General features: G+C 39.5%; 1 protein-coding gene across 7 annotated transcripts in view; it reads right to left on the reverse strand.

Moving 5' to 3' along the window:
* Nucleotides 1-6,008: 6,008 nt before the first annotated feature.
* The window catches only part of POLD3 (DNA polymerase delta 3, accessory subunit), a 165,518-nt gene continuing 144,729 nt past the window's right edge, over nt 6,009-26,797 (reverse strand). For 6 of the 7 annotated variants that reach the window (XM_072969207.1, XM_072969206.1, XM_072969208.1 and 3 more), the window contains 4 exons: nt 25,103-25,209; nt 19,086-19,216; nt 17,864-17,942; nt 10,363-12,337 (listed from right to left, as the gene is read on the reverse strand). In XM_072969207.1, coding sequence (XP_072825308.1) covers nt 12,138-12,337; nt 17,864-17,942; nt 19,086-19,216; nt 25,103-25,209 — 517 coding nt within the window. In that variant the 3' untranslated portion in view covers nt 10,363-12,137. Of the gene's footprint in view, nt 6,273-10,362; nt 12,338-17,863; nt 17,943-19,085; nt 19,217-25,102; nt 25,210-26,797 lie in introns of those variants that run through there. The other variant, XM_072969204.1, reaches the window with a different exon arrangement.

Raw genomic sequence — 26,797 nt, forward strand, 5'->3', positions numbered from 1 at the left:
GTGTGGAACATTATTTCTGTCCTCAGCTTGGCTTTCCAGTTCAGACATGGGCATCACCTCATTCATTCATTCTTTTGTTTCTTAGCTGTTTATGGAGGATCCATCCTGTAGCAGGTCCTGTGATACAGCAGTGGACAAGGTATCCACAGCCCCTGTCCTCACTGGAATTTACCCTGTATCTTTACTGTATCCACCAAGTCTGGACGTGGGGCCCTTCTAATCTATTTTTATGGTACCCTGTACTTCTTTCTCATAGCCAATCTCTCATAAACATTGTAATTGCTTATTACTTATAGTTAACCCTCACTAGCTTGTAAACTCTGGGGGGGCACAAACTACGTTGTCCTAATCTTCACTTTATTTCCACTGCCTAGCTAGCACATTAAATATTTGTTGAGTTAACAGCAAATTATTGAAAGGTTGGCTCGGCTCTGAAACAAGGCCCAGAGCACGCACTTTGTGCAAGGCACTGTGGGAGACAGAGATATAGGCCCATCACTGCAGCCAGGTTGGGGGTGACAACACCAAGATCTCTGACTCTTGGGCTTGCGACCCGTCTAGGTGAAGTAACAAGCCCATGGTGATATTCTCCCAAGTCTGCTGGCTGTGATAACTCAACACTGCTCTTCTCACTGACAGAGCTTCTGCTGGAATTTTCTTCCTCCTCAGTCCACAGAGCTCTGTCAGCGTCATAGAACCTGCTTACGTCTCCAGGAACCACACCAAGTTGTGAGCAGCAGCAGCTGCTGACACAAATGCCTCCCTGTCAGCGAATGGCCAGACCCCTTGGGAGGTACCTTTTGGCTTCTCCTAGTCTTTGGGGAGTTTTCTGCCTCCTCCGGACACCATATAGCTTCATCTTCTTTCCTCAATTAAAATCACCAAAGCCTAGTTGTATTTCCTGTCTAAAAAAATAATAATAATAAGGTATGACTGGTAATTCAGCTTTATTCAATTTTGTGTAGGTTAAATCAGATTGGTCTCTGGTATTTGAAGAAGGAGAAAGCCATTCTCATGTACTGATGATGAACATCACAATCGGTACAACCTTTGAGGAGGCAATTGGCAATATCTGTCTCAAAAATGTACATATCCTTCGACATGGTAATTCTATTCCTAAGAATTGATCCTAAGGATAATACAAAATACATCAGAGATTTGGTTGCAGTTACCCCAAATGCAAGTATAATGCTCAGGAGAAATCTGTATCTATCAGACTTGCATAAAAGTTACTTACAAAACATTCAAATTTCAGATAAAAATTATTATCACAAGGTATTTAGGTTCAAATTTTAGCCATCTGGAGGATTTTAGAGGGAAAAACAGCTCTCAACTCTGTAATGTTGTAGAGTATTGAGAGCAGTGGACTGAAATTTCAAAGATCAGTCTCCATCACTGACTTGTGCTATATGGTCTTGGTAAGTCCCCTGACGTCCCCGGGCCTGTTTCCTCATCTACAAAATGGGGTAATATCGACCCTATCTTGGACAGGCATGTAAGAATGGGTCCTGCTTTCCTGTTTGTCTGTATTAGGGAGCTCTCCCTAGTGACAGGGATTGTCTTCCATGGCTTCCCTTTGCCTTAAGAATAACAAAATCCCTATCATAGCCACAACGTTCCCAACCGTCTGGCTCAGCTTACTTCTCTGGTCTCCTCTTGGGTACAGCTTCCCTGTTGATTACTGTGCTCCAGCCACACTTCCGCCCAGGGCCTTCACCTATGCTCTTCCCTCTGCCTGAGATCCTGTACCCACTACTAATCTTCAAAGTTGAGCTTAAATGTCCCTCTTACCAGGATATCTTCCAGGATGATCCCCAACATGGTTAGGTCCCCTGTCACATCCTCTCACAGTGCCCTCTACAGATCCTTTGTAGGCTGATCCCAATGGTCCCTCAATACATGTGTATGCCATAATTTATTTGGTTGCCTCTCCCTTTCAAAACTCCATGAGGGCAGATTCTGTTTCTGACTTGTTCATGACTGTGTATTTTCAGGGCTTGGCAGAGTGCCCAGTCCAGACACAAGGTTATTTTTTAAATGAATGAATTCTTATAATCTTAGAGCATCAGGGACAGATATCTAATGGCTTCATTTTACAGCTGACAAAATGAAGGCCCAGAGAAGATAAAGGACTTTTCCCAGATCACATGGCCAATAAGTGGAAGAGGCAGTTTTAGAATTCATTCATTCAGTAAATCTTTTCTAAGGGCCTACTATGTTCCAGGCACTGTCCTAGGTGCTGGAGATAGAATGATGGCCAAAGCAGTCCCTGACCACCTGGGACTCACTATAACACCATGAAGGAGATGGCCCATAAGCAGACAGACCAATAGCACTTATCACCATCTCAGATGGTATATGTCTATGAAGAAAGAGGGGCTCTGAAGGCAAAATGACATAACGAGGGAGGACTCAAACCCATGTTTTCTGCTTCCAAGTGCAGGGCTCTTTCCACTACACCGTGCTGCCTGCCCTAAGTAAACAAACAAAACCATAATTTATGAGGCTCCCTCAGCTGCCTGTGTGTGCTCGGTGGGGTGAAACCCTCATGCTGTCCATGAAAAAGGGCCAACATCATCAGAAGCAGCAGCTGACTGGCTTGCCTGCTAAAGCAGGTGTCACAGTGTTAGCCAGCCTGGCCTCCACTGCCTTGAAACTTCACATCTGGCACCCAAAGAGAGAGGGAGTGTGTTTAAATAAGACAGCTATTGACCAAGTGGATTGAGGAGGGTTGGAGTTGGCTCCTCTTTGGGAATGATGCAAACCACAAGGGGACAGTACTCAGGAGGCAGACAGAAAAAAACAGATGGGCTCAAACTACAGGCATGACCATTGAGCACCCCACACATCATCAGGGGAGGCGGGGGAGGCCTCTTCGCTGCCGGAGATCTGTTTATTTTTTCATTTATAAAGGCGCCCTCTGATGTCTGTACTTGGAGAAATAGAATATGCACTCAGACCACTGGCTTCACTCTAAACGGTTTCAAGTAGAAATGTGGTTGAAACGAGTACAGGATATGTGCAGAGTGACACGGCAGCCCACTGAGGGGAGGGGTGCTGGTGGATCAAGGGGGGGGTCAAGGGTTGGACAGGTGAGCGGAATCCCAAGGGTATCAGTTTTGATAGTCCAATATCAAAGTATGTTTGTCTGTAACATAAAGTAGATACTTTAACAAAGGTCAGTTGAAAAAACATAATAAAGGATGACAACTCATTTTTCACACATAGGTAACGTCAAAGCCTAAAGTACTGCTTTGAAAATAATCATAGTTAATCATTTACTGACCAACCACTATGAGCTGGGCACTTTGTTGTCTCTAATCCTCACATTAATCTTGACATAGATATTATCTTCACCTTGCGGATGAGCAAACTGAGGCTCAGGAAAGCTAAGTGACTTTCTAGAAGTCACAATGGCAGTAAATAGGCACTAAGCCCCAGTCTCTCTGACTCTAACATCCAAGTACTTTCTAGAAAACCAAGAAGTGACAACCACTTGCTTGATAGCAAACAGGGACCATCTCTAGCTGCTCTGCTGCTTCTAACGTGTGTGTGATAGGCTGGGAAGCCACGGAACTCATGTTGTGAGCTATGAATGGTTCTAAGTAAGGGGTGTAGGGTGCTTCATGCAGAGGCTTCAGGATAGCTGGTCCCCTATTTTAGGGGTAAGCTCAGGAGTTTGCAGTAAAAAAGCTTACTGATAGAATAGAAGCACATCACTGCACAGTCTCAAGTATAATGGCTGTTCAGTGAGTGCCTGATGTGAACCCCATTATGATACACGCAAGACTGCTTACAGCGCACCACACCACGGGAAAAGAACTCGCGTCAGGAATGGATGACGACAGGGCACTCAGTCTGCCTCTCAAATTCCAGCTCTACCGTATGCTAGCTGGGTGGCCTCTCTTAATTTCCTAATTCCTTGTTAATTTCCTAACAAAATTGGGCTGATAGCTACACTTAACAAAATTGTTAGGAATAAATGATAAAGTATATGGATGAAACTGGCATGGAACAGGTGTACGATAAATATGACTAAAGTTATTTAATTATTCGTAAGATGACTTTAGTTGACCAGTCTGGGACTGCGGGTCATTTTGGCCCAAAGAATTCCAGGGAGATGCAGTCAGTTCCAGGTCTAAATCAGAGTGTGTGTCCGTGCGTCAGAGAGTGGCCTACATGTATCCTTAGTGGAACTGTGGAACCAATCCCATCTCCATGCTTTAACAAGGACCATGGCTCAGGCAGGAGCCAGGATTTCCAAGCATGAGATGACCCAGCAAAAGGCTAATCAGTCCACATTTGAATTACTCCCAATTCTCTCCTGTCCTGAGCTTCTAAGGAGATCAAGGGAGTCATCTGCCTAAAACTGAACTAAATCCAATTTCATATTATTTTCCTCTGCTTTCTCCATCTCGAGAGGCAGGTGCAATTTGGCTCTTATTTATGATCTGGTGATTCTCTCTTCAGGCTACAAAGGATGATTTCTCTAATGTACAAATCTGACACGTTGAAATTCTTCACTGGCTTCCTACTGCCTGTAGAGTAAAGTCTAAACTACTTAGCAAAGACCTCTGTGATCTGGTCTCTGCCTACTTACTTGTCTCATAACCCATGATTCTACCTCACACTAAACCACTTGTAACTGTAAACACTCTGCGCTTTCTCATGTGCCTATGCGTCTTATGTCGTAAGTCCTGTTCCTTCTGCCTGGAGTGCCCTTCACTTTCCCATTTGGCAAATCTCTATTCTCAGTTTAAGCACTTCATCCTCTGTGAATCCTTAATCCCTAAGGCAGTCACAGACAACCCTTCCCTTGGCCCACAGACTCTGGGCAGGGGAGGAAGGACTTGATACAGTGGAAAGAATATAGGTTTCAAGTCAGAAAGCCTAGAGTTTAAACTCTGGCTCTCCTCCCAGGCCAGCTGGAAAACCAACCAGAGGGAAAAACGTAGTCTTCTAGCCTTTAGTCCGCTGGTGTGGTTCTCCTTATGTAAAGACGGATGCAAGGGCTTATAGCCAAAAGAGGCAGTGACCTGAACCACTGATAAGATCATCCCTAGCTGGGATCAACGATTCTAAAGGTGGAATTCATTTCACTCCTTTTGTTCCAACCTCCGCATTTGCTCACACATCCATCCGACAGGAAGTTAGCTTTCTATTCAGGTTTGCTAATCACATCATTCAAGTTTTCTAGTTCCTCCAATTTTTCAAATTAAATTTATTATTAAAAATGAACACATCTTACCTTTGCCACTTACTGGCCAAACCATTTAAACTCTGAGCCTCCCTATCTTCATTTGTAAATGAAAAGTGTTCCAAAGATTAGAGAAAATGTGTCTAGCACAAATTTTGGCCCATGATAAGGACTAATTATATCATTATAGCACATTTGAATTATTTGTCTGTGTCTCTCCCTCCCCTAGATAGTAAAGTTCTCAAAGGGCGAGAAATTCATCTTTGTATGTTATCCCCGGCATCTAACACGACAGTGCTGGGCACATAGTAAACTTTTAACAAAAGTCTGTGAGGTGCGCAAATATGCACATGGGTTGCCTTTCCAATGACTGTCAGTTCCAGGAAGGCAGAGAACGTGTCATGTGCTTTTCTTGTGTCTTTCACAGCAGCCACCATGGTTGTTGGGCAAATCAGAAAGCATTAATTCCAGGCACATCCATGAGTAGACCAACACATTCTTCTTAGGGGTTGTCGCACAGTGTAAAAGTCACATGATGTGAAATCTGAAGACCCTGGTTCTAGCTCTGGTCCACTCTCTTACTGTGAGATTTTAGGCAAACTCGCTAAATGACCTGGGCTTGTTTTCTGCAAAGCAGGGGAGAGAAAAACCTTGAAGGTTATCACAAGGATGAAATAAGATCAAGTAAAATACCACATAAAGGTGGAATATAACTATGAGGGACAAGGGAAATACTCATATCTATTTGGTTTACAGGAAAATGGTTCTGCTTCCTATACATCCCAACCCAGGATAGAATAAAAAAGCACCATACCATGAAGATGCTGTGTTTATGTGATCTTCACATACCTTTTAGGAAAACCTGGTTTTGAGAATACTCGCTTGGCCTGATCCAGTGCAATCAGTGGCTAACAAGTGTCCTGGGGCCACTCTTCTACATGTGAACTCACAGCATGCCTTAAATAGTCAAAAAAAACCCCCAAAAAATAAAAACAAAAAAACCCTGCCAAATTTCTTCTTGATCTTCTTACAAAGGTTGACTCAAAGGCAAGGCCAAGAATTGGACAATCTTCTCCTAGGAGAAAGAGTATTCTTTACTTAAACTAAAAGCAACTAAATGGATTACTTAGGAAACTATGCTGTATTCAGAAGAGTTTCCCTATGATCTAAAATTAATCATAAAACTTTATTCTAGCCACCTTTTAAATTCTCCTTAACATTTATTAGTCTACTTATTTAATTTTGTAATTTAGAAAGTATGGGATACTGAACATAATTGAATCTTTGTTTAGATTCAAGACCACTTGGCAGGGATCTGTAGAGAGGACTCACGCAGCAGATGGGTGGCTGAGTTAGATAAACATTAAGATCGCCTTCAGATGTGACAATCTGGGATCTGAACACCTAGTTGTACTTTCACTTATAAAAATGAACTTGAATCATCACTGGGCAGTATGGAAGCGTAAACTAACATATAGCCAAGAGCAGTATAGCATGGTGGTGTCTCTTATCAAGATTAATATCCTGGCTCTGTCACTTGCTCACTCTGTGAACTTGAACGAGTTGTTACTTCCCTGCTTCAGTTTCCTTATGTGTAAAATGGGAATAAAATTACCTCTTAGGGTTGCTATAAGGATTAAGAGTTAATATATCTGGGGGGAGGGGCAAGATAGGGATGGGGATTAAGAGGTACAAACCACTATGTATAAAGTAAATAAGCTACAAGGATATATTGTACAACACAGGGAATATAGCCAATATTTTTAAGTATAAATACAGGGAAATAACCTTTAAAAATTGTGAATTACTATGCTGTATACCTGAAACTTATATAATATTGCATATCAACTATACCTCGATTTTTAAAAAGTTAACACATTTAACATACTTGGAGCAGTGCCTGGCACATAGTATGTGTGTAAAAAATGTAAGTTATCTTGCTTTATGTTAGCCTTACTATATGTCAAAATACTAGGGACTGACAGCCCACGCAGTATTTCTTAAAGCTTTAAAACAACCCTGTAAGGTAGACAGTAACTCATTATAAAGACGCAGAAACAAGTTCTCAGAGGATGAGTATCTTACTTGAGGTCAGTGCCTTAAATAGGGTTTGAATTCAGAGCCCTCTGCCTCCCAACTTGTGTTGTTTCCATCACAGCACCCTGCTTCTCCAGTATGCCAAAATTGTTGAGTGTATACAAAACTGAGTTGAAGTTATGCTGATCTAATATATGTAGATCCTATAAGCTGCCTCTTGGAATAATCCGGGGTACCTGCTTGCTGTCTTGTCAATATTCTCATTTTTAAGGTAGGACAGAAATAACCCCATTAAGGATTCACTTTATCACGGTTTACTTCCACCATGACTGTGTAAATGGTGAGTGACATTTGAACAGCTAAATAAAGATACACTAAAATGGTGAACCTTCCTCAGCCGGTTTTTCTGGTTTTAAATCCTTTGTTATTCTTTACACAGGACTATAAATTTTTACCCATTATGTTTATCCTGGTTCTCTTCTGAATTAAGTCCCTTGTCTACCACATCTAAGTATCATCTCAATTGCTATTTAATGCTATTGGCTGTGCATGTCCTGCCACTCCAAAATGATAACCTCTGAGCTCTGGCCATCCCTAAAGTATCTTATCCAGGATGAAACATAACTAGCATTCAACAACTGCTTGACACTTTGCATTTGAATAATCCAAAGTGGATACTAAACAACGTGAGTTTTCCACTCTTCAAGAGCAGTCCAGTAAAAGACATAAGAACCTTGAGAAAGCAAGCTGAAAAGGCTGAAAGAAAGAAGTTAAAGAAGGACTAGCCATGAAGAACTTTGAGTTTAAATTAAAAAAAAAGACAGGGAGAAGCCAAAGTGGAGCCTCAAGAAACAAGGAGTCTGGCAAAAGCAAATGAGAAAAAGAGGAGAGAAGTGGGAGCCAGACGATATTTAGGGGTTGAAAATGGAAGGGGAACTGTAGAGTTAAGGTGGGTTTGGATCAGAAGCCTTACCAACTTTCTCAGGCTGGAGAGCCTGGGTGGCAATCTGTGGGTGGCCCACACTTAACACAAAAAAACTGGACACAGATACAAGTGGTGAGAAGTGTCATGCAGCAGGGAGTGGCAAGAGTCAATCCTAAATGCAGTCATTTGGGTACAATGTGCCCTTCAGACAGGGCATGGTGACAGCATGGGCTAATTTACAGAGCCGCCAGGGTAATAACTCAGAAAGCAATACTGCCTTCTCACAACAGAACGAGGCAGCCCCAGAATGTTTCATGGTGGTAAAAAGCTGCATTACAGCATACTGAGATCCCGGAACCAATGAAAGGAGACAAGTTTACCAAAACGAGTCTTGACACAGAGTACATTTCTGGCAAATACATTATTATGCACTCACTCCACTCAGGTCCTGGAGCAACTATTTCGTTTCCTTATATGGCCCTTCTCTTCAGCTCTCTCCTGTATAATAACTAATGTCTTCTCAGAGAAACAAAGATAGAAAAGGAATAGAACTGTTCCACTCGTCCCCGCCCCCTCCCCCGGGGTTTTTTTTTTTTTTTCCAGGGAAATGAGTAGAGGCTTGTATCATTGAGTGTCGGAGAACTACCAGCTTTTGAAATCACTTTTTAAAAAGTGAAATCATTTCTGCAAGAGAAAGCTGTATTGATGGGAAAACAAGGGAAATGCTGCCATTGTCTACCTTGACTGCCCAAATTAAGCAGTCTTATTTTAACCAGGACATTTTTTAAAAATTCCATTACAACTTTAATTTGAATACTAGTAGGACTAAGATACAATGTACAAGAATGGGTAGAAACACTCCCTATATGGCACACAAAATCAAAGAAAATGCCAGCTGTCATGCTTAAATGAAAATCAACTTCTTATGTTACCCTTCTTAAAATTCAATTGGCCCCCAGTCTTCAAACAAAATCCAAACTCCTTAGCAGGACCCCACTTCATTTCTCAATATATTTTCCTCCCTATTCCCAAATTCTAATAGTCCATTTCCCCCCGCAACAGCCATGTTCCTTCCCCTGGAAAATCCTTTCCATTCCTCTTGGCTTGGTAAAATCCTACTCATCCTACCAAAAACTGCTTGGCCCCCTCTCCTCTAGGAAGACGTCCTCAACACCCACCTCCTGTGGGCTCTCAGAGGGCCCTGGGCTTATCTAGCACCACACTCTCCACTTGATGCTATAATTGCATTTTACTGGCTTATCTTGTCCACTAGACTCTGAGGACACGTGCCAAATTCTAGGATTCTATTGTATCTTCTAGTGCTCAGATCAGAGGCCTGACATATAATAGATATGCAATATATGTTTTAATGAATAGTAAATAGAGCCATCTATAAATCTCACTTTCTCACAACAGGAAAATGTACTCTCTAAAACCTTTCATAAGATAGGACAACTATCTTCCCTCTTTGACCACATTTACAGCCAGAATGATGATTTTGAAAGAGTATAACATCTGGGTCATATCATTGATAACATTTCAGGAAGCGGGTGACTGACTACATCATTTACAACGGCGAGAAGGAAGCCACCATTTGCAGAGTGCCTATGTGTGCCCAATTTATTCTGTATATACACTCCTTCAGCCTTGACAACCCATGGTAACTCATTTGAGCTCTATTTTGATAAAGAACCTGAGGCTTAGAAATTTGCCCAAGGTCACACACAGCCAGCAAGTGATGAAGCCAAACTAACACAATGTGTGAGATCAGGACTAGATTTTCTTCTAAAGGAACTAAAAAATGAGGTTGGCTGAAACTAAGATTCCCCACAGGGCTGAAAAAATGATGAAGACAGCAAATAACTTGTTTACTATGGGTATGCAGTTTTAACAGTATAAACTGAAACCCAGCCTTGTTCCTGCTCAGAGATTAAATAATTGCTGTCCCATCAAATAACACACTTGTCAGACATTCAGTTTGAAGTGCTGTTTTAAAACTTCTCAAATTTATTTAACTCATGTGGGTAATATGGTAGTTTTTTGTTTTGTTTTGTTTTGTTTTTAACAAAAAGACAAAAACAGCCAGCACTCACTACTTACTAAGCCCTGCAGACAGCTCAGAGTGGAGGCAGCATACTGGGCTGGGCACAGTGATCACGGGATTTGCATTATCCTTTCAAAGATAGAACTCCACCAGCACCAGTTTTCCAATTTAAAATTTGGTTTTATTAGAGATCCCAACATCATAATTTTTTTTAAAAAGACTGGATTGTTGCTTTTTAAAATTTTCCATTTCTATTTAGAAAAATGACCAGAGGCAATGACAGAAATAACCATTTAAAAGGGATTCCTCTCCAGAAGTTTTTTGTAAAGTTTTAAGTCCAGGCTTTCCACCCTTCTCTCCATCCTTTTACATTTTAAAAGGAAAGGAGTTTGGAATATGGCAACCTTTACTCAGCTTGCTGCACAAAGCCCCTGCCTTGTCAAGTCCTAGATGTAATGCCGGGATTCATCTCCCAAACCTCTGGTTTTAATCAAGTCCATGGGGTGACGGCTGCTAAAGAAGCTCCTATTAATCCAAGGTCAGTCACAATCCTAACCTTAAACAGTAGACGGCTGACTGCCTCGCTTACGACATACACCAGGCTAAGGCAGAAGGAGCAAATCAGACATCCCTTGTCTGTTAATCACGAGTCACGCCAGCAGCTGAGCCTCTGTTCCTTTCCTCAGAGCTCTCTGTGCAAGATCACCACCACACCACCTCTGTCCCCTGAGCTTATTGTCCAGCCATACAGGAAGTCACTTCAGAGTTATCACTGGAATAGATGATTTTCCATAAGTAACACATGAAAATTTTAGATGTACCAATGACTCAGTCTCTCCTTACCTTCCTGGGGAACCTGTACTTCTAGGCACGTGGGGGAGTTAAAAATACAGAGGAGCAACATCTGTAGATAATGGGCTTTATCTCTTCCTTGTTACCTTCCTGGAAAATTGTTTCTGAACATTTGGGTTCCTTGAAAAGGAGAAATTTTACTCAGCTGTTGTATACTGTAGGTAAGAAGGGATTTCTCTTTTTAGCCTTTGTTTCATTGTATGGGTTTCCCTCTCCAGGTATTGAGAGTGGGAAAGGGAGAGAGGCGAGTAGACAAAAGTCACAAAGAGCAGTCAGTATAAAGCACCTCCCATGTCAGCAACATGACAAGTCCTCGAATATCATCAATACTGACTCTAAGTAATTTCTAGTGGAGTGGAATACATCATTACATTTCTATTTGTGCTCTGCCGGAGGCTTTTCCCTAACCACTAACTGCAAGTAAAGGTCTAGAGAGTAAGCTTTTATGAAAGTGCTAGAACACAAGTAATGTGCTGGTCTGTAGCCAGGTGTCGATGTACTTTATAATGGAGGAAAAGAGGATTACAGGGAGATTTTTGTTTCAGCCTTTAGTCCAACCAAGATTTAAAAGACTTACAGAAAACGCTTCACACAGAAGTGTGGTAGTGGGGAAGGGATGCTGGGGAAATGGTAAACATATCCTGTAAAATTCGGGGATAAAAGAATATCCACACAAGTCCACAGAATACAACAGAACGAGGAGGATCACTTCCTGAGCCACAAAGAGATGGATCAGGGTGTAGGGTGAGTAGGGTGCAGTGGATTAGCCACAAAATGGCTTCAGTGATAATTCTGAAACCTGTTCCAATTTATCTTTGAGTGAATTCTGGACAGGTCAAAGACTGTGCTTAAAAAAATGTCATGAGAAGATAACAACTTTCAAAATATTCCTTTGCCTCTTGCTTCCAGGTGATTTCCTTTTGGCTGAAAACCAGAAGCCGTATAAATCTTACAGAATGGAAGAAGTCTTTTGATACAGGTGAGGTGAGGCGCTGGATCAACTTACACAGTAAGCGAGAGTCGGTATGTCTTGGTCTTGTCCCTTGACCACTCGACGTCTCTGATTTAACAGAGATGGCAGTTCACTTCCTCTGGAAGAAGCCAGTAATGGACACCTGTCTATTGCCTTTGCCCAGAGAAGCAGTCCCTTTCTTTGGACCCTTTCGTTCCTCTCTGGGTTCCTTTTTCACCGTTGTGGTAGGGGGTCTGTGGACGGAAGTCTTCATCTTCAGCTCCTCTTCACTATCTGTGCAGGATTCACTCTCAAAGACTTTTTCAGTCACTGGTAGAACAAGGGAAAAATGGGATATGAGTGGGCTGAGTCATTTAGAACACCACTCTATCAAGAGAATGAGATGTCTAAGAAAAGAGAGAGAGAATGAGACGTCTGGTTCACCACAATCCCCTCAGACCCATTGATTGAGGCAGGTGTGCTCACTTTCCATCACCGCTTCCTCCCGCTGGGCGATCAAATCCCACCTCCGATAGGAAGTAGTATTTTGAGCCCAAACGACCTCTAGCTGGGGCTCAGAATCAACATTCACCCTTACTCCCTCAATGCTATGTCCCTTGCCCTGAAATGGGCCCTATCATTTGACTGTTCAAATGCTGCAGCTGGGCACTGGTCTCTGCCGGCTAACGTCTTGAGCTCTAGTTCTTCCTCCATGCTTTGCCTGACTTCTTCAGCCTCACCTCCCAGGCCCACAGCACCTGTCATTTCCATCACTGGTTTTCCTGGTCTTAATCTCTGCTCCACTACCAGTCTCCCTCCTGTCTAGCCAGATTCACTGCCAGGGACCCTCCTGGCTAGCCCTACCTGATGTTACCAGCTCTCTGCACATCTGAAGTACAGAGAACTGGAGATTAGTTACTTGGTTGTTCAGTTTTTGGTCCTAAGTGACCCAAGATTTGCTAGTGGTCTACATTGGAAGATAACTGTCCCAAGCATACTCAATCAGATGACAAACTTGATGGTTTTAAGGAAGGAAAATGATAAAATCAGAAAGTTACCGCTGTGCTTACTTCCTATCAGCCAAAGGCTTATTTGTCTTTTCTCTTGTCAATAAAATTCACTGAACCCTCCCCACTGGAAACTTAAAAAACAAAAAAATACCAGTGAGGAGTCACTATAAGCCCCAAAAGGCACAGGCACAGATAATGCTTCCTAGATAATGATGTCCCAGAACTGAAGAGGGTCTCTCCAATACAACTGCAGCGCACATCAACCGCGAGAAACTACAATGCCACCTTCCTGTGACTATAGAGAGCTGCAGCAGCTGTATAACCAATGTTATCTAAATTCTTTCTCATCCTTCCTGGTTGCAGCAAATGATGGGAAAAGTAAAGGAAAATATCTTTTCCTAGCTGAACAGAGTAGCCTAATATGCATAATAAATACTCAAATGAGTCAAGTGAAAAGTATTTTTTCCCATTAATGAACAATGATAGTTTTAGGCTCTTAATTATTGATTATTTCTTTCTAATAAAATATATCCATCATCACAGCAGTATTTTTTTGGATCTGCCTCCTAGAGTAAAGGAAATAAATGCAAAAATAAACAAATGGAACCTAATTAAACTCAAAAGCTTCTGTACCACAAAGGAAACCATAAACAAAACAAAAAGATAACCTACAGAATGGGAGAAAGTACTTGCAAATGATGTGACCAACATGGAATTAATTTCCAAAATATACAAACAGCTCATTCAGTTCAATATCAAAAAACCAAACAACCCCATCAAAAAATGTGCAGGAGCTCTAAATAGAAATTTCTTCAAAGAAGATATATAGATAGCCAACAGGCACATGAACAGATACTCAACATCACTATTTATTAGAGAAATGCAAATCAAAACCACAACGAGGTATCACCTCACACCAGTCAGAATGACCATCATCAAAAAGTCTGCAAATAAGAAATGCTAGAGAGGGTATGGAGAAAAGGAAACCCTCTTTACACTGTTGGTGGGAATAAAACTGGTGCAGCCACTATGAAAAATAGTATGGAGGTTCCTTAAAAAAACTAAAAATAAAGTTACATTATGACCCAGCAATCTCACTTCTGGGCATATATCCAGAAAAGATGAAACCTCTAATTCAAAAAGATAAATACACCCCAATGTTCAAAGCAGTATTTACAATACCTAAGACATGTAAACAACCTAAATGTCCATCAAGAGGAGTGGATAAAGAAGATGTGTGTGTGTGTATGTGTGTGTACACACACATACACACACACACATATAAACACACAAACACCTACATACATACAACAGAATATTACTCAGCCGTAAAAATGAAATAATGCCATTTGCAGCAACATAGGTGGAGCTAAAGATTACCATACTAAGTGAAGAAAGTCAAAGACAAATATCATATACCACTTATATGTAAAATTTTTTAAAATGACACAAGCAAATTTATTTACAGAACAGAGATAGACTCAGACATAAAAAACAAATTTATGGTTACCAAAGGAAAAAGTAGCAGAAGGAATAAGGAATTTGGGATTAACAGATACACACCACTATATATAAAATAGATAAGCAACAAGGACCTACTATATAGCACAGGGAACTATATTCAATATCTTGTGATAACCTATAATGGAAGAGTCTGAAAAAGAATATATTATATAAAACTGAATCACTTTGCTGTACACCTGAAACAACATTGTAAACTGACTATACTTCAAACAAAAAATATATATCCGTCAAACTGTTCTAGAGGCATAGGCTTTGGGATCAAATACACCTGTGTTCTAATATCTTGTCTGTCACTTATATAATTTCAAACTTTAACATGTAATCAGAATTACTTGAAGGCTTGTTGAAACACAGACTGCTGGGTTTTATTTCCAGAGTTTTAGATTCAGTAGGTCTGGGGTGACACCAGGAATCTGCTTTTCTCACAGTGTTCCCAGGTGCTGCTGCTGCTGCTGCAGGTCGGGGGCCACACCTGAAGAATCGCTGTTCCTTTCTCCCCTGTAAAATGATGATACACTGCCTCACAGGACACACCCAGAAATCTGTAGCAAGCACTCTTCAGTGCTATTTTTACCCCTCACAATGAGCCATGCTGGAGGTCAACTGGCTATTGCCAGTGGAGTATTCCTTCACTTTATCCATTTAATCCTACTATGGTCAGATAATTAATGGTCCCCTCCCTAAGAGTTCCCAGGATTTGCCATTACTTTCTAGAGCCTAGAATTCACTTTGGCTGACTCCTGCCAACTTAGAGGCTAAAAAAACACTAGTAAGCTTTAAATATACATTAAGCATTCTTGAAGGCCTTAAGGCTCCACAGACCAGAGGCATCAGAATATCCCATGAGCTCACTAGAAACACAGAATCTCAGGTCCTACCCTAGGCCTACTGAATCAGAATGTGAATTTTACCAAGATCTTCAAGTAATGCATATATTCAGCAAAGTTTGAGAAATGTTAAGATATTTAAGGAATTTCCATGACATACCTATTAGTTCAACAATTATGATCCCAGAAAACCATCCCCATCCTGATGCAATTTCAAAAGCATTATGTAACTGGATTATTGGAACAAAATTATGTGCTGTTATTTACTCAATATCTCAAATTAGGGAAGTCTGAAGAGCCATCTACAAATAAATGACTTACTATTAGTTGTTGGTGTAAGACTTGCTCCCCCATAAGCTATATTCTGTGTTCAAATGGCAGCATGCCTATAATATTAAACTCCAGTATCAATTAGCTCATTATTACTAATCACTGGTTATCTCATTGCCAATTTAGTGCGATGTATTGCTTGAGGGAGTTAAAAACCAGTTGGGGCAGCACTAACAGAATTTCTTAACCAGAACACTTGGTATATACCCTAAAAGCTAAAAGGAGCATTTCTATATTCAAAGCTGTAGCTACTTCAAACTACAGAACAAAGGAGATTTCAACTTAAAAATACAGGACCTCTATTTTAGCTGAACAACATGCCACCTTTCTGGGCTGCCATAAAAAAAAAAGCCTAGTTTGCATGGGTAAGAAGAATTCTTTTCCATTCAACTGTTATGCTCTTAGAAATCTACACTGTCCAGAAGTCCACCCCAAACTTATCCCAGGGGCCCAACTCCCCAGTCCCTGCAGTAAACTCACAGAAAGGGAAAGGTCAGCTTTTTAAACCCACACACCAGTTCTGATTCAGCACAGGACAGGACAAGCCCCCTGTGCTGGTACATTTGGAACAGTCTGAGCAAAGAGAGGAAAGCAGAACTCCTTTGTTGGTAGCAGGAGCCAAGATTCATTAGGTCGAGCTTGGACTAAAAACCTTTAAAAAAAAAAAAAGTGCTATGTGAGCACAGTTTTCATTGCTGCATCCAAGGCTCTTAATAGTCCTGTCTGGAGAGTTCATATCCCACACCTGGCCAAAACTTAAGTATTATGTTTTGAACAAAGCAATAGGTAATTAGCTACAAATTCCCAATTAATTCTCATATAGATATTTTTGACACTTTTCTTTTGAGGTAGGAGGAAAAAACTGGCATTGATGCTTTTGTCCTCTTAAATTTAAGAGAAAAAAATAAGAAATTCAACAGTAAATACATATATTACCACCAACAGTCAAACCAAGAGGCTTGAAATTCACTATTAGAAGACAAAGTGAAAACAAACAAAACAAAAAAAGACTAAGATTCAGAATTCATAGGCTCATTAGAAACTTGGCACTGAAAAGAGAATTTCCCTGTGTAAGTAATTTATTCCCTAATCATGCTACAATTAAGATGGCAGAGGCCTTTTCACAGGAGTGGGAGGTGAAGAATAGTGGGACAGGGCTCAAGACCGATGTCTTCACCAGTTTTAACAATCACATTGCTGCCGAGGAAAAGTTGATGTTCAGAGTCAATCAACATTTTTAAGACAAAAATTTGAACCAGAAAAGGACAATCAAGAAAGAGAAAAAATACTTCTCTAGGAGAGCCAAGGTGTGGCCAGTGTCACAGGAAAGAAGAAATGACAGTTATGGGTGACCTCACTAACAGGAGGTTTAAGAGCCTCAATCTCCAAACACAAAAGACAGTTCAAGGATCTGAGCATCTCATTGGGCCTCAAACCCTAAAAGACCCACAGAAGTCGGTCACCTGTGGAAAAGGTAGAACAAGCTAAAACATGGCTGAAGAATCAACTGATGATTCAAAGCCTGAATTCTAATTTCCTGTAGGCCTGCATAAAAAGCACAATGCTGTTCCCTAACATGGCTTACAAACACACACAAAGGAAGTGATCTCCCAGTCATACGTCTCTAGAAAACAAATGGGACGAAATACCAAGACTCTTGACACTCTTCAGAGTCCAATCATCTGTAGGAACTTCTTTTCCATTGTTCAGATGTATAAAACATTAAAAAAAAAAAACCCAGAAATGTTTCTCAATGTCTATGAAAACATTTAAAACTGGCATGTGGTTTCCCTCTTGAAAGTGTTTTATTTTAGATGTATGACCTCACCTGAAGCTTCACAATAACCCCACATATAGGCAACATGGATATTTTCCCTCCATGCCACAGGTCAAGAAACCCCCATCAAAGGTGATGGGACTTTTATCCAAGATCTCAAGGCTTCTTTTTACAGCGTATGGCCCAAACAGGAACCCAGGTGTTCTGACTTTGGTTGCAGTGTTCTCTAAATTCTACTCAAAGTGTGGGCCACAAGCAAGCAGCATATAGCATCACGTGGTGATGAGTCATGTGCACACTGAAGTTTGGGCACCTTGCTTTGTAAGGGATTAAGGTGCTCTATGGTAATAACTCTCTCTCTGGATTTGGAGCCCCAAATTTTTCTTACCCATGCAGCCCTCCTCATCCACAAAGACTTTAGATTTTAGCACACGCTTTCGTTTTCTTTTGTTTTCTCCACTTGAGCTCTAAAAGATCAAAGGAAACAACATTAAATTGACCAATGAAGCAATAGAGAAAAATAATAAAATCTTTTTTAATCTATAATAATCACTTCCAATACTCCATGATGATAAAAAGTTGAACAAGGAGTTTTATACATTTCCTCTTAGGGGACCAGCCCAACCATATGGACAAGTTATGCTCATTGTATGTGCAGGCCTGTTACTCCATTGTTTGTGAGAAGAAAAACAGTATGTTGAACAAAGAACTGTTCATTCAGTCAACAAACTTGTTGAGTAGTGTAGGCATCACAGTTAAAAAGGACCAATAAGACAAGAGCCTTAGTGGAGGAGAGACAAGGAAAAAGACCATGGCAATACCCTGCGGTAAGGGCTTTAATGCAAGGCCACAGCAGATATTATGGAAACACAAAGGGAAGGGCCCCTAAACCAGACCACAGGTCTCCACAGCACCCACCCTTGCTCTAGATACCTGCTCATTCAGCCTCAACACTGCAACTTTACCACCATCAAATTTTGTCTCAAACAGGTATTACTTATATCAATTTCCTTTTTTCTCTACTGGTCTTTCACCCCAGTTTCTCTTCAGCTAGTGAGAAAATTAGTACAAAATTTAGATAGTCTGTAAGACAATAAATTAAGGAAAACTAATAGTCATAAAGGAAAAAAACACCCACCCATCTTTTAACCCTTCATTAACTACACTAATAGATGCTGACAAGATGCAGGTGAAAATCACTGAAAACTGTATTTCTCCATTTGCAGCCCTTTCTAGAAGAGCAACAAATGTGCATAAGTTGTTTGTTCTACTCTTTCACACACTCTGCTCTGCTGCAAGACTTCATTTTGCACAAAGCCAACAGAAGTTGGGTAGCATAGCTGCCCTGAAGCTGGAGGTCATGAAAAACAAAAGAGCTCCCAAGACTGACCTCTGTTACAATCCTGAGATGACACCCTATGGCTGAACTCCCACTTCAGGTAAGAAGAGAGGACATGCCCACTCTGCACCACCTTTAGGAGAGCTGAATGCGACAGGAGGCAACTACTGGCATGTGTGAAGGGTACAGCGGCAAACTAGTTTAGCAGAGCAGCTTTATCCTTGGGCAATGAAAGACACATGGAAAGGCAGCCATCCCAGTAAAGCTGTACCTTGACAGAAGGAGGCTCTGGCTTGGTCTTCGGCAGTGGTTCAGGAGATGGAGAAGCAGGAGGAGGTGGGGAAGCAGGAGGAGGTGGGGATGGTGACTCGGCTTCATACGCCCCAGGAGAGTCTGGTATGACTGAAATAAGGAAACAAGCTTAGATAAGAGAACTACAGCAGTATCTGGTACGATGCCTTCTCCACGGACTCTTTACACTTCCATGTCTGGCAAAGCACATTTTGCAAGCAGTAATTCATGATAACCAAGGACTCTGCAGTTATATATCTTTAAAACACACATTTTATTAATTTTCATACAAAGAGAAACAGAATCAAGAATTATTAAAGCTAGAATGTACCTTTAAGATCATCTGAGCTAAGCTTCTAATTTTACAGATAAGTCAGGGTATAAAGTTATTTTATAAATATCCACTGGTCAGCTACCATGTGTCATCTATTCCACTTACATTATTTCACTTTATCCTCACAGCAAACAAGAGACAAATTATTATTATTCACACATTAGAGATGCGTAAACAGAGGTTCAGAGATGTTAATTAACTTGCTGGGGTCACAGAGCTTGCAATTGAGGCAGGTTTTAAACCCCAGTTACTCTGATTCCACAGCCTTACTATTCCAACTATATCATGCCGCCTTACCATTCAGGGCCAGACATTTTCTCTTAAGATCAAGTAAGTGGAGATAATCCTCAGATTATACCAAATGTGAGTACCTTTCATGTGAAGACATCCATTACAAATATATTTAAAATACACCAATGCATCAACCATTCCTTATGCTTATGTCATTAAAAATCTGCTGAGGGAGAATGTTTGGCTTGATAATAAAGACTAAGGCAGACAGACATGGATACTAGCATACGAATGCGGGCAAGTCTTTTTTAAATTTCTTTGAATGTCAGTTGTATAAAACAAATAATAGTAATAGTGATTCTGTGACGTGATCTAAGGATTATTAGCAGTCACCTAAGATGTTTGTTAGACTGAAATTTTCCAGTTGATACTAAGAACATAACTTCGGGGGTTGGGGAATCATCTTTGAAATGATGATCACAATTATCGTTCTAACTAAGACCTGCTTATTAATATGTTGTCTGGGAAGTACTTCAAGTGATTGCCTCTCCCATGAGACTTGTTTTGCTACACTGAGATAGGCAAAAAGGAACATTTTAAGGAAAGAAATATCGCTATAGAAGTGGTACCACCTGAGAAGAGAGCCACCAGGAAAATTCCATCATTTCTGAATAGTTCCAGAAACAGTGATCTTAGTAGAAGGCCCATGAGAGAAAGTGAAAATCCTCAGCTGACCTATTGCTTAATCACCACAAGAAATTGCTGGTCAAGGGACTGGGTAGCTGCCTAGCCTCACCTGCTCCCTGAATCTCCTGGCTGTATTCAAATTCTTAGCACAAGTCTTGGATCTGAAATTCTCCCAACTGATTTAGGTCAGTGTTAAAAATTATGACAGTGAGGGGTTCAAGGCCAAATGAACTAAAGAGGTGAAGCAGAACAGAAGCCAAGAAACAATAAATTATACACTTCAATTATGAAATGGGCCCCACAACTTTATAAGCTCTAGAAAACAACAGACAGAAACATAAAAGGAAAGTGGTCCAGCTATTTATTAACCATCTCTGGGAGGCTAGAACATGATGGGAGCTCAAGCAAGCAAAAGTCAAGTCAAACCACAGAACCATAAGCACCTATTTTTCTGAAGGTATAGCTATTAAGAAAGCTGTGTCACAATGTGTTACAGTGGTAGAAGGAAAGTTTATGCAGTGAGGACGCCAAAGAAAAGGAATTTTGAGTACTCACAGTAATAAATTTATGAGTTCTTATTCTATTTCCAATTCTGTAACGACTTGTTTTAACCAAGGAAAACACATAATCCCAAGCAGCACCCTCTAAGACCCTTCTCACTGTGCTATATGGAACTGATTATCTATTTCCCCCCTTCAGACTCTAAGCTACATACAGGCAGAGGTACCACGATTTCTCTGGCATTGGATAGAGTAACAATTTTTTTTTTAATAAAGGAAAAGAATAATTTTCTGAACTAAATTTGGGATGAGGGGAGTTCTAGGTCAAGGAAGATTTGGTATATACCTCCTTCTCCCTTCCACATACCTGCAAAGAGAAACAACAATAATAAAGAAATGAAATGTTGTAATCCCCCATAATAAGGAAGAGAACATCAGAGGAGCCAAGAGCTCTTAATGAGTAAGAAATTTCAAATTCCTGGAAGATGGAAGGCAGATAGGAGAAAGTTGACAAGAGAAGCATCAGTCAATTAAGTGAGTCAATTAAGGAGAGGTTTATATTATAAAACTTGTATTTTATCTGATTTTTGAAATTGTGTATATGTATTACTTTGTTTAAATTTTTTTTAAATAAGGAAGAAAAGATAGGGAAAACATCTAGAACTTTCTGGGCTTTACAAATATTAGTCATTCATTTTTATAATAACCCCACAAAATCACTATTACTATTTCTGTTATACACAACTGAGATTCAAAGAGATTTTTAAAAAACTTGCCCACATTCATATGCTAGAATCCGTATCTATTTGCCTTCATCTTTATTATCAAGCCAAGCATTCTCCCTCAATAGACTTTTCGTGATATAAGCATAAGGAATGATTGATGCATTGGTGTATTTTAAATATGTTTGTAATGAATTTACAGCTCTTCATATTAAGGTACTCAAGCAGTGAAACATCACTTACCCAAGAAAGCAACCTCTGTTGAGGCAGAATTAGAACTGGGGCAAAACTAACCCAAGGGATCTAGCAATGTAACCACTGTTCATCAGTTTTCTGGAAGAGATGGGTAATTAGAATTCTTGGAAATCACTCACAGTTTCCTAGGAAATTTTTGTAACTACTTGTCTTAACCTTTACAAAAAAGGGAGGGGGTGAGACCTTGTTGTTTATCTATTTTATACACAGTAGTTTGTGTATCTGTGTGTATATAACTGAATCACTATGCATACAACAGAAACTAACACAACGATGTAAATCAACTATACTTCAATAAAAAAAGAATGAATACTGTAGAATAACCACTCTCAAAAAAAGAGGGTTGGATGGATGGATCATTGGCTTAACATTCTCTATAAGCAATCTGCAAGGACTACAAATGTTAGCAAAGATTGAAACATACTGGTTAAAACTACTGCTTCCTAGCAATGTAGATATCACTCTTAATGTTATTTCTTTCTGGGTTTGGCCTTTTCTTGCTTTGCAAAGAGAGTATGCAGAACTGCTAACGGTGCTTATGACTCTGCCAGAGAGAAGGAGAAAGGAACAGTCCCTTGAGTAGAGTGTTAAGGATATGAAGTTGAAGGGAATTTTCTGAGAAGTTATTTTCAAGTGCATTTACTATCATTAAACGCTTACTGAATTTCAATTGAAAAAGTGGCATGAATTAGGAAAAAAATAACGTTAAGCACTATCCTGACACTTTTGACACAGCATCTTATTGGATGTTAATAAAAGGGCTACCCAGTTTGTGATAACATCCCCATCTTAGAGATGAGGAAACAAGGAACTAAAGTTAAGTAATCTACTGAAAGCCACACAGTAAGTGATGGAGGCAAGATTTAAACCCAGGTCTGTCTGACTGCAAAGTCTCTGCCATTTCCTCCACTCCTATTGCTCATGTACTAACTTCTAGCTGGAGACAGCATACTGAACTAATAGCACATAATCAGTGTAACAGAAATAAAACAATAATAATTTAGAGACTATGTAAAGGTTTAAAATAAAATCCCACTGGCTTTGAGACAAAGAAGAAATTTAGGAATAAAATGGCAAAGGTTTATAAATTTAGTCAGATGCCAAAAGTTATCTTTGCCAGAGAAAAAATCTGAGAGCCTCTGCTCTATATCATCTGTTATTATACGTTGTCCACCTCTTTCACATTTTCTCAGTCCTTTCCAAACTAAATAACCCCACTCATATTTCTAATAACTTATGAGTATTATTTTTGTGAGCTAAGGATCAAACTACAGAAAATATTTCAGAAGTATGTAATGAGTGTTCAATCAACTACAGTTAATTCCTTGACTTAGAGCTGACTCCTTCACTAATACTAGAGTATCCAGTTTACTTTTTAAATGTCCATTAGGCAGATGGCTTCAAAGACTTTTCTAGAATCTTCCCCAAGTTCTTCTCCTGGCTGGAATTAGGAAAGGCTGTTCCAGTTAGCATACATTCTTAAGTTATTTCCTAAGTTATTTTCCCATGTGCCTGCATGGAGTTGCCTCTATTTCCTTAACTCTTAACCTGTCAGAATGTTTCTTGATGGTTCTTGTTTCATCCACACATTTGGGGGATCTTCTGTTCTGCAGTCTTGGTTAAAGCATTTTGATAAATGACATGGGATGAGTATACAGCAACTGTCCCACTGGGATGCTCACAATACCTTATCCCTATCCATTCCAGTCACTGAAAACCCTAAATCCATGGAAGAGTCAAAGATGTATGTCTGAGGTGGGAGGGTATAGCTCAAAGTGGTAGAGCGTATGCTTAGCATGCACGAGGTCCTAGGTTCAATACCCAATACCTCTTAAAAGAAAAAAAAGTAAATAAATAAACCTAATTACCTCCCTCCCTCACTTAAAAAAAATTTCTTTCTGCCACAGACATATTCAACTTCCTTGTATTATTTCTTAGGTCTGTTCATTTCCTTTGCATTACTGTCATCTCTATATATAATTTGTTTCTTCACTTGGGCTAATACCCCCCCCCACTTTGGGGGAAAACTCTGTTACCATTTTCAGTGCTTCTTATAGCAGTTTCCAGTAAGAGTAGAGTCTAAGAAGTTTAGCTTCGTTCTTCAACAGCATAGCAGGTTCCTTTTTTTGCATTCAATTTTCTCCTTTAATCTCTTTTAACGTCAGTTTGTTTGCTTTTGTCTACCTTTATGTGATGCTGAATCCCTTTGGACAAGAGCTCCCCCGGGCATTACCTAAAATGTTTTATACTCATTATGCCATGAATTCATGGAGAATCAATCACAGCAGCTCAAGCTTTTCACCACTGGTTCTCAAAGCAGGCTTTTCAGGGTCAAAGTCATCTGGCATGTCAGTTCAACCCAGATATCTTTCTCTTTAGCCTCCTTCTTTTTCTGTACTTTCATTTACACAATTTGGGAATAGATCTTGGCTCTCAGAATACTTGGTATTCTTTTAACAGGCACATTAATTTTTCAGGTGCAAATCCTGCCCTTATTCTGTTCACTTATCTTACAACAGTGTCCACAACCTAAAACTGGGGGTCCACAGTGTCATTCCCTTTCAACAATGACACTGCAGATTCTTCATCCTAGTACGTTTTACTTAGGTGGTACAAACCACCACCAATACCTTTGATGCTGCAATATCATCCATTTTATAAGATTCACATGAGGTAGCCAAAGGAATAATTCTATTTTATTTTTTAAAAAAGAAAGTGTCTTCGATAATAAATATAATAATAATCCTTATTTTCTTTCCCTTTGTACTTATTTTGGCAAATTACCAGATTATGGTTCTTATCAAAAGGTTAAAATAGATTTTAAACAGAAATAGGTACTATATGCCTCTCAATGCTAGGATTACTACTGTGACCCATAATAAGCAACTTTTTAGCTCCTGGGCTAAAATCATCATAATAATAATTGACCCTTCTGTGGACTGAATGAATGTTTGTGTCTTCCCCCAAAATTCATATGTTGAAGCCCTAATCCCCAAAATGATAGTATTTAGAGGTGGGACCTCTGGGAGATAATTACGTCATGAGGATAGAGCCCTCATGAATGAGACTGGAGGCATGAGAGGGGTGATTTCTCTCTCTGCTATGTGAGGATTCAGCAAGAAGGTGTCCTACAAATGAGGAAGAGAGCTCTCACCTGATTTTGGACTTCTCAGCCTTTAGAACCGTTGTTTAAACCTCCCAGTCTACAGTATTTTTGGAGCCCAAACTGAGACAACCCCACTAACCAAAAATTAACAGCACTGCCCACCTTCATCTTCGCTGCTATCAGACTCAGGAAGTTTGATTCTTCTCCTCTTCTTTTTCATGTTTTCAGTTTCTTTTGTCTCATCATCAGAAAACTCCACTTGCTTCCTCCTGTTGCCATTCAGGAATAATTTTAGCACAAAATAAAAATGTAAGTATTCATATCTCACTATGGGTCTTGCTTCGTAACTCATGATCTTAATTTCAGAGGGTAGAAAGTAAGAGGTCACAATAGACCCATAAGGATTCTTTTTAAGGATAGTTTGCTAACTGACCACAACTAGGTCACTTCATGGAGTAACCAGAATAAAAATTTTCTCTAACTCTCTAAAGACCACTATAAGCTACATACCAGGCTATTGAGAATTTTTCCAAATTCCTTCTTTCTTCCCTTACTGACCTTTCAATCATTCAACAAGCATTAAATAACCAGTTACTACCTGTATACAAGGCTTTTTGCTAAACATTCATATGCAAAAATCAAGAAAATACCATGCTCTCAAGAAGATCTGGCAGGAAAAACAGATATGAATACCACTAACTATAAAATACACCGTTATAAATTTTACTGGACAAATAAACATTAAGGAACATGAGTCTTACTTTAAAACTTCAAAACCTAAATAGAATTTTATCATATAGAAAAGGGAGACATATTTTAAAAAGAAAGAACAATATGGGCAAAGATATAGACAGAAGACTTTAGGGTGATTCTAATGACATAAAAAACCCTAGATCCATCTTGACATTATTTAGCTCCTCTATCTGGATACTCCGCCACACTATTCATTCAATCAGCAAATAACTTATTAAGGGCCTACTATTTATAGACACAAATATGTAGAAGACAGTTTTTGCTTTCAATTACCTTATTTCTTATGTAACTAAATATCAACTTATTTTTCCACCTTAAGTTAGAAAAAGAACAAATTAAGCCCAAAATAAGAAAGAAATAATAAAGAGCAGAAATCAGTGAAACAGAAAGTTTCCAAAGGTAAAAGTTGTTACTTTTAGCAAATATTAATAAAATTAGTGAGACTTTTCACAAGATTGATTAAAAAAGAAAAGTATATATTACCAATATGAGGAATGAAAGAATGAAGAAATTTTTAGATTCTATATAGATTCTGCAGATATAAACTCAACAACTTAGATGAATTAAATTCCTTTAAAAACACATTCAAAAATGACCCAAAAGGAATAAGAAAACTTGAATAGCTCTATTTAAAGAAATCAAAATCATAAAAATTTTCCCACAAAGAAAACTCCAAACTGGATTCACTGGTGACTTTTATCAAACTTTAAGAAAGAAACAATACATACCTTACACAATCTCTTTCAGAAAACTGAGAAGAAACTCCTCCCAACTAATTTTATGAAATGAGCATAACTTTGATACAGAAATTTGACAAAGACATTATCAGCAAAGAAAATAACTGATCTATAGTCCTTATAAATGTAGATGCAAAAAAATTCTTAACATAGTACTAGCAAATCGAATCTAGCAATACATAAGAAGAAGAAGAAATACATCATGACTAACTGAGGTTTAGCTCAGGAATGCAAGGTTGGTTTAACACTTGAAAACTAGTCAGTGTAATTCACCACATTAACAGAAACACTATATGATGACCTCAATAAACACAGAAAAAGCATCTGTCAAAAATCAACACCCATTCATAAAATATCTTAGCAAACT

The sequence above is a fragment of the Vicugna pacos genome, chromosome 10, assembly GCF_048564905.1.
Source record: "Vicugna pacos chromosome 10, VicPac4, whole genome shotgun sequence".
Classification (NCBI taxonomy): Eukaryota; Metazoa; Chordata; class Mammalia; order Artiodactyla; family Camelidae; genus Vicugna; species Vicugna pacos.